This window comes from Octodon degus, unplaced genomic scaffold, assembly GCF_000260255.1.
Source record: "Octodon degus isolate 3935 unplaced genomic scaffold, OctDeg1.0 scaffold00007, whole genome shotgun sequence".
Classification (NCBI taxonomy): Eukaryota; Metazoa; Chordata; class Mammalia; order Rodentia; family Octodontidae; genus Octodon; species Octodon degus.
Genome location: NW_004524583.1, coordinates 12,499,053 through 12,507,832, shown reverse-complemented (window position 1 = coordinate 12,507,832; position 8,780 = coordinate 12,499,053). Strand labels below are relative to the sequence as shown.

Sequence of the window (8,780 nt, the reverse complement as noted above, 5' to 3'; positions counted from 1 at the left end):
GCCAGCACCGAGGAGAGGGCACGGGCTGGCCCAGGGCAGCTACGCAGAAGTCGCTGGGGGCGTGTGACGGAAGCCAGCACGGTCTGATCAGCGGGGCTGCCAGGGCGCGAGAACCTGAGCAGAGGGCGTGCGTCCACGCCATGATGTCTAGGCCTGCCTATATTCAGTTTTTTAAATTAATTGTATTGATACTTTTATTTATTTATTTTTATGGGGGTGGAACTGGGGATTGAACTCAAGCCCTTGCACTTGCCATGCAAGCACTTACTCTACTGAACTATCTCCCCAGCCCCTAATGAAACAGTACCTTTTAGATATACATAATGATCACATTCATCATAGCGCATTTATTCCTGTACATGATCTAAGTTTTTTTTCATTCTACTGCCCTCCCATCAACCCTTCCTTTTCAATTTGTTCTATATTTGCAGTTTTTATATCAACGTAGGAAAGCCAGATGAATATGTACTTATTTTTACTGTTCTTCATTCATCTATTTTCATCAGAATACAACTTAGTACAGTTTCTAAGGAGATTGGGCTGAACTTCTTAGACAAAAAGAAGGTGTGGGGATGATGTCCCTTTGGGAATGTGACTGCTTTCTTGCATGGTGATTTGCTTCCACTTCCCAGGCTTTGAGAATGATAGGCAGTCAGAAGTTCTGCATGCCGAAAGCAGAAGATGCTTGGGAATTTTTCCATCACGAACTTTAAGTTGAAGGAATTTATGATTGGCTGGATTACAGTATAGACAGTGGATGTCTTTAAAGTAAGTAGAGCTTGCAGTACAAAAGATTGGAAGCTTCTACGTGAAAATGTGTTTAAGGGAAAAACATTGTCTCATTATTGCTTATTTTGCTATAGGAAAACACCACCAAGCCAGTGAGCCACAGAATGTGATTGCGTCAGACAAAGCAGCAGCAATATCAGTTGTCCATGAGCACGAGCACAGCCATGACCACACACAGCTGCATGCCTACATCGGTGTGTCCCTGGTACTGGGCTTTGTTTTCATGTTGCTGGTGGACCAGATCGGCAGTTCCCACATGCATTCTACTGACGGTGAGTGGTTTCGAGGCCTTCTGGGCAGTGCAAGAAATTCGCAGCGTGGAAATGTACAAGCAGTTGAATAATTCAGACCATCAATATCCTTATTTAAATGTCAAAACTCTTATTCTTCTCAAGTGCTCAGGAACATTCTATCCAGTTGGTGGAGCTAGCTAGTGAGCTGTGGTGTGACACAAGGAAGTGTGTATTGATTTATTACTCTATTGGTCTTAAAGCTGTCACATTTGGTTGAGGGTTCTTAACCTGTTTTATGCACTGTGGCCATTAGGCAGTCTGAAGTCTGTGGACTTTTTATTAGGATTTTTTTAATATTGTTTTTAAATTCATAAAACATATATAGGATGACAGAGAAAACCAGTTGTGTTAAAATAGTTACCATAGAGTTAGAACAAATTTGTAGTGTAATATTGGATATATCTTTTTTTATCAGTACATTAAATAAGGAGATAATACATTTAAATCCTAAGAACATCAGAGTTAAATTTTGTATTTTAAGAAATCAGTATGATGGCTGTCAGTACTTAGTTTAGGAAAATAACATTACAGGGTGATCTTGCACACAGCAACGTGTGTGTGTGTCAGGTTGAGCATCCATTTGATTTAGGATCTTGCTTTATGATTCCTACTACAGGAAATCCTGGTTCCTAGAAGTATTTTCTTTTCAAAAAAATATTTTTTTTTAATCTTCATTTTTTGGGTACTGGATCTTGCTATGCAGCTTGGACTCATAGTGATCCTCCTGTCTCAGCCTCCCCAGTGCTGGGATTACGGGCCTGCACCACCATGCCTGGTTTCTGTGGCTGGCATGCATGCAGTACTGGGGATCAAACCTGAGTCCTTGGCCTTGCCAGGCAGATGCTTAGACCACCAAGCTATCTCCCCAAACCCAGAGGTATTTTCATACCAGTGCACTTCACATTCTTTCCAAAGCAAAATAAGCTGCTCACAAGGACAAGTAGAATTTCCCACAACTTTTCAAATCCGATTCTACTCAATAACTTTTTTTGTGTTAAGATTTATGAATTCATCTTTGGTTAAGTCAGCATCTTCGATGTAGCCTACACTAAATAAAAATATTCTGGGCCAGAGAGATAGCTTGGCAGTCTAAGCATTTGCCTAACAAGCACAAGGCCCCAGGTTCAATACCCAGTACCACATGCTATGCTGGCCTCTGCTCCAACCTGGTCACTGAAACTGGGCATGGTGGCACAGGCCTGTAATCCCAGCGCTGGGGAGGCTGAGACATGAGGATCACTATGAGTTCAAGCTGTATAGCGAGACCCTGTAGCAAAAAAAAAGATTAAAATAAATTTAACAGTTACAGAACTTTCTAGGAATTTATAGATACACTTTTTTTTTTTTTTTTGGGGGGGGGGGCAGGCTAGGAAGACACTTAAAACAGGATTTTGCTATGTAGTCCAGGCTGGCCTTACATTTGCATTGATCCTTCTGCCTCAGCCTCCCAAGTGCTGGTATAAATATCTCTTTATGTATATAGACAAAGAATTGTGCAGACAGTAAATACTGCAAGGCAACGTGGATAGCTGGGTCTCTGGTGGGAGATTCTGTCTTCCACTTTGCTGGCAGAATGACTGTGAGGTAAGAGCTACTGGGCAGTGGCCCAGCTGTCAGCGGAGCGTCTGCAGGCAGGAAATGCTGATCATGCAGTGGGCGGCAAGTCTGGGAGTCCTTAACTCAAGATAGTGACAAATGAAAATAATAACTTTGCGATATCCTCAACTGTAAGAGTATCAGATTATCTGATTTTTGGCAATAAGGTGTTCTAATATCACTTTTGGCTTATTGTCTTCATAGTTCAGGAAAATGCTGAATTTCTCTTTGGACTCAGTAAAGATAGCTTAGAAAAACAGCTGAGAACTTCACTGGCGTCTCTTGAATTCTGCTTATGTTATCTTTGGACCTAGGTTAAGAATAACTGATCTAAAAAGAAATCTGGAAAAGCAGGCAAAAGATAGGAAGAGATTATTTAACTGTAAGATATAAAAACAGTCCTTAGCATATGTATGTTCACTTAAAATAAAAGGCATGCATATCAAAATTACACTGGTATTTTACAAAATTACACTGACCTGTACTAAATACATTTAAAAAATAAAAAATTACTCCTTGCATAAGGACAATGTTTGCAAGATCTCAAGACCAAAAAAAAAAAAAAAAAAAATTACACTGAGACCCCACTTCACACTCCTCGGGCAGAAATCCAGAGATTTGGCTGTGCCTTCAGGTGGTACAGCTGTGGTGAGGTACTGACGCGTGGTGGCAGTGCAAGGTGACATAGCACCTGTGGAGAGGGACGTGGCACGTGCATTCTTATTCTTGAACCCCAAAGTCGCATTTCTAGTTTACTCTGATGTTACAGCTCCAGTAGGAAAATACATACGCACAAGATTACTCAGGGCTGCGTTATTTATCATTGTAAAATATCAGAAACTACTTAAATGTCCAGTCACAGCTATCAGTTGAACGAGCTGTGGTGTGTACAGTGGAGTACTACATAGCTGTGAAAAATAAAAATATGGCTTCAGCTGTCTCCAACTGATAGAGAGAGATTTCCAGGGAGTTTTTTTTAAATGACAAGAGATTTTTTAAAAGATAAAAATATAGTGGTATTGTTTTTGTATTAGAAAGAAGGACAGATAACAAAACACAGGAAGGATCATTTGGAAAACAAAGATATCCATTATCTTAGCAGAGTGGAACGAAGGGTATGAGAGAACAGGAGAGTGGTAGGAGGCCCGAGCATGCTTTTGTCATATTTTTGGCTTTTGGAAACTAATATTCTACAGGTTCAAAACTAGAATGGAAACAGCAAGATACTAGAATGGAAACAGCAAGATATGGAGCTAAGGGGCTGGGGAGATGGCTCAGTAGAGTAAGTGCTTGCCTGGCAAGTGCAAGGGCCTGAGTTCAATCCCCGGTTCTGCAAAGAAAGAAAAGAAAAGAAAAGAAAAGAAAAGAAAAGAAAAGAAAAGAAAAGAAAAGAAAAGAAAAGATGTGGAGCTAGCTGACAGGAGATGAGGAGTATTTCAGTAAACAACACAATTGCATATTTTTTTTGGAAAACAAATTTAGGTAACTTATGAATGTCATATTTGACTATAAGCCTGTAGCCTTGAGTTGGGAGAGAACCATAAGCAAATTCAGAACTCTTCACAGGTTTTGCTTTTTGTGATGGCATTGCCAAGCTAATTCTAAAACTATTGTAGATGTTTCATAGGATTGCACGAAGAGTGAACTGTTAGTGTTGGTGGCCTGGAGCACGTGTGGAAGCAGGTGTGCACGGGTGTGGGCTTGAGGAAGTCAGGAAGGAGCGCCTGGTGGAAGGCCTGGAATTAGGGGCTTGAGGCTCATGAGTTCTCAGTGGGCCGTATATATCGCGCAGCTGTGTCTCTAGCCAGGGTCCAGAAGTAAGACGTCCAATAACGTGAGCATACTGTGCCCCTTAGAGCAGTGGCTGACTCCAGCATGGGTCACGGTAGGTGGGTGAGCTGCAGTCATTTGTGGTCATTTAAGAAAAGGGGCAGGGAGATAGGACCACATCACAGGACAGGCATCAGTTTAAAGGGGCTTATGCTGGCCAAACATGGGACAATATGAGCATCAAAATAAAGAACATTGAAAAAATAGGAATCCACGAGCTCTTCCACATGGTAGATGGTTAAAGAGATGATGGAAGGAGGTGAAAAGAGGGCCCAGGCTCCCAGTAGGATGCTGGATGCCTGCTGGTTTGTGTGATGTGCTGGGGTGGGAACATCAGCATTCTGTGCAACACTTGAGCAAAGGCTGGCCAACACAAGATTAATCAGTTGCAAGGGAAAATATATATAAATGATCAACAAGACTTACCAGACAATCAGATTTATGTTCCTAGTTGCTACTTTTGAGTAGCTATGTAAATCCTGGACAAAATTTTAAAAACTACCATGTAAGGACACTGGAGTGTAACCTAGAGAAGGTAAATGCTAGAGGAGAGTCTGTGCTCTGAACAGAGCAGTTTCTTCACTTCACTGCAGTTAGCAGGTACTCTATGAAGCACCTAGTTGTTTTTGAACTAAAATTAATCTTTCGTTTTTGTTTTGTTGTTGTTTCTTTCTTTCTTTTTTTTTTTTTTTTGAGACAGGGCTTGCTGTATAGTTCAGGCTAGCCTTGAACTCACTGTGTAACCCAGGCTGGCCTCAAACGCATGACAATCCTCCTGCCTGGGCCTCCTAAGTGCTGGAATTATGGGTATGCACCACCACACCTAGCTTTGTGTGTGTGTGTGTGTGTGTGTGTGTGTGTGTGTGTGTGTGTGTTTAGTGCAGAGTCTACAGGGTCTCACTACACAGATCATAGTGATCCTACTGTTTTCAGCCTCCCAAGCGCTGGGATTATAGGCATGTGCCACCATGCCCAGTATCTACCTGGCTTTTTTGAAAAATCCTTTCTTCAGGAATGTGATCTTAAAATTAGATTTTAAACAACTTCTAGATTTGGGGTTGGCTAACTAAAAGATTTAGTACGTGTCAGGAATTAGGGATGAGGAGGATTAGTGGAAGAGGATGAGAGAGTTTCGTTATTCTGGTTTAGATGGTGAGAAATCCTATGGCACCACTGACGATGGTGAGAGCCTGCCCTGCAGAACAGTTCAGACAGGTCAAAAAGGAACAGAATTTTAACTAGTGAATGGGAGTTGTTTTCAGAAGGTAGGAAATGAGACCAGGGTATAGATGCCTGCCTGGCAAGTGCTAAGTCCAAAATTCAATCCTGAATACCAAAAACAAAATAAACAAAAAGTCACAGATAAAAGATGGGAGATAAGAGGGGAAAGCCAGCAGGAACCTATTGCCCATTTCGGTTTGGATTAGGATGGCAGCTGTGATGGTTGTGGGCATGAAGGCCGAGCCTAGGAGACTGGAAAGGGGGAAGGGCAAACTAGGACACTTAGGAGGTGTGATAGAGATACATGGTGATTGTTTAAACTTGAAAAATGTATTGCAGTAAAAGACACATTGCAATTAATCCCCCTCAAAATATTCTCCCTAGTTCTGGATACGCTTAAGCACATCTATCTTGCCAGTTTCTGAAGCAGCTCTACAAGTCCCCTTTCGTGAGCATCTTTATGAAGCGAATGCTGCTGCCAGGTGCCACTGGTGGAGAGGCAGCCTTGTACTGAGTTAGCAGTGTGTCCCCATTCCCCTGATTCACCAGGTCTGGCATTGCTTGACTTTAAAGGGACTCTTCCCAAAGCCAGAATGACCACGAAAGGGAAACATTTTGAATCAATTCAGGACAGCACAACTGAAGATATTAATGAAATAGGACTTACTGGGCTAGGGAGATAGCTCAGCCAATAACGCACCAGCTTAGGCAAGCGCGGGGACCAGGGTTCAATCCCCAGTCCCTTTTTTTTTGCAGCGTCAGCCTCGCCTCTGGGGTGCCCTGAGCCTGACAGAATCTGGATGTGGTGGCGCATGCCTATAATCCCAGCACTGGGGAGGATTACTATGAGTCCTATCTGCATAGCAAGACCCTATACCAAATACGCAAATGAAAAAAACCAATAATAATAAAAAAAAGAAAAAGGGGGGCTGGGGAGATGGCTCAGTGGAATAAGTGCTTGCTCACCTGGCAAGCACAAGGGTGAGTTCAATCCCCTGTTCTGCCAAAAGAAAAAAAAAAAAAAAAGAAAGAAAGAAAAGAAAAAGAAAAAGAAAAAGGACTGTCTGCTTCTAAAGGGAGCCAGAGTGATGGGTGAGTGTGGTCAAAGTTGAGGGGCGAGTATTATGCAGATTAGGGCCAGTGTGTCTTTTACTGTAATTTAGAAAAACAATTTAAGTATTCGTAGTCGTTTTTAATCACACCTCAAGTGAGTCAGGGAAGAAGCAGTGAGAGACTCTAGAGCACCTTCCACAGGATTTGGAGAGTTAAGGAAGTAAGCGAGTTGGAGCTCACACCTTTCAAGGGTTTGTTGATCAAGAGAAGCCTCAACAGAGGAAACTCCCAGACCCTGGGGAGATAGCTCAGTGGCATAAGCACCTGCCTGGCAAGCACAAGGTCCTGAAGTTGATCCCCAGTACCAAAAAAAAAAAAAAAGAGGAAACTCCCTTCTGCTCACTCTTCTGGATAAAGGAAACTCCTTAGTGAAGCAGGAGGAAAGAAAAAACAAAAAACGGTAGTGAGTGGAAATAATGTACTTTAAGAGATTTCAAAAACTTCATCTAGCCAGAGGTGGTGGCGCACGCCTATAATCCCAGCACTTGGGAGGCTGAGACAGGAGGATCTCCATGAGTTTGAGGCCAGCCTGAACTACAGATTGAGACCCTGTCTTAAAAAACAACAGCAAAAAATTCTACAACTTCATCTTGTATAAGTTTCCATCTCACATACAGTTTCTCCTGCTCCCTGCAGATCCAGAAACAGCGAGGCCTAGCAGCTCCAAAATCACCACCACGCTGGGGCTGGTTGTCCATGCTGCAGGTAGGGGGGACCTTCCTTCCTGCACGTGGAAAGCTGTGTGGTTGCTGAGACCTTCTGTTCAGAATGGTTTGGGCTGGCCTGTGGGGAAGGGCCTTGGTACTCGTGCCTGGTTTGCAAGCACGAGTGTAGTGAAGTCGGGTTAGGGCACAGCCATGCCCAAGTGTTTCCATGTTACCTGTGGCTGCTGTCGCAGAGCCAAGCGGCCCACAAAGCCTAAAGCATTTCTTGGGCCTGGCTGTGTAGTGGTCTACTGCCTTCTGCCCTAGGACTCATCAGGAGGAGGAGCCTGCACTTGGTGCAGAACACCTCTGTGCTGCACGTGCTCATGCCAAGTCTCAGTGAGTCGAGGGAGGTGCAGTGCAGAGGCTTGCAGGGCCACACCCCACACCTGCCGACCACGGAGGCTGCGGAAGGTGGCCGGCAGTAGCCAGGCGTTTCTGGTGTGCCGTGCCTTCCTAATGAAACCCCCTCACTCAGCAGTATGCAGTTGGAGGGTGAAGCAGAAGGCTCAAGACCTCGTGTGTGTACCTGTAAGATGAGGGGATGCTGCCTTTGAAATTCTTTGGCATTGCTTTTACTACAGTTTGAGTCTCTCATTGGTGTGGTTTTTTTTGGTTTTTGGGGGTTTTTTTTTTGCATACCAAGGATCAAACTTGGAACCTTTCGCTTGCCAGCCAGGCGCTTATGCCCCTGGCCTTCATCAGTGAATTTTTGAGCTTCCTACTTTTTCTATCAATAACAGAAATAAATAACATGCTGAATACACTGGGCCAGGCACTAAGCCATTGACATAATATCTCATCAAATCCTCATCAAAACACTCAGAAATCTACCTAATTGAACCCATTTTACAGGTCCACATCTGAAGTTCAGGAAAGCTAAGTAACCTCAGAATGAGATCCAGCTCTGTCAGCCTCTAAGGCACCCTACCCCCACAGCCTCTATGTTGCTGCTGTTGTTTAAGCATTTTTTATGTTCTGTTTTTTCTGAATTCAGCTGATGGCGTTGCCTTGGGAGCTGCAGCCTCTACTTCCCAGACCAGTGTCCAGCTAATTGTGTTTGTGGCCATCATGCTGCATAAGGTAAGCCAAGGCTCGTGGTGACTGTTCATGGTTCACATTTCTCTTGGTCTTTTTTTTTTCTTTCTTTCTTTCTTTCTTTTCTTTCTTTCTTTCTTTCTTTCTTTCTTTCTTTCTTTCTTTCTTTCTTTCTTTCTTTCTTTCTTTCATTTTG

The 8,780-nt window shown here is 43.2% G+C and overlaps 1 protein-coding gene across 2 annotated transcripts in view; it reads left to right on the top strand.

Annotated features, from left to right (window-relative positions):
- Slc39a9 (solute carrier family 39 member 9) overlaps window positions 1-8,780 on the top strand; it is a 75,088-nt gene that overhangs the window by 61,236 nt on the left and 5,072 nt on the right. Inside the window, exons 2-5 of one of the 2 annotated variants that reach the window (XM_023702545.1) lie at window positions 633-768; window positions 864-1,061; window positions 7,479-7,547; window positions 8,544-8,629. In XM_023702545.1, the coding sequence (XP_023558313.1) occupies window positions 1,013-1,061; window positions 7,479-7,547; window positions 8,544-8,629 (204 nt within the window). In that variant the 5' untranslated portion in view covers window positions 633-768; window positions 864-1,012. The remainder of the gene's footprint in view (window positions 1-632; window positions 769-863; window positions 1,062-7,478; window positions 7,548-8,543; window positions 8,630-8,780) is intronic. The other variant, XM_004624756.3, reaches the window with a different exon arrangement.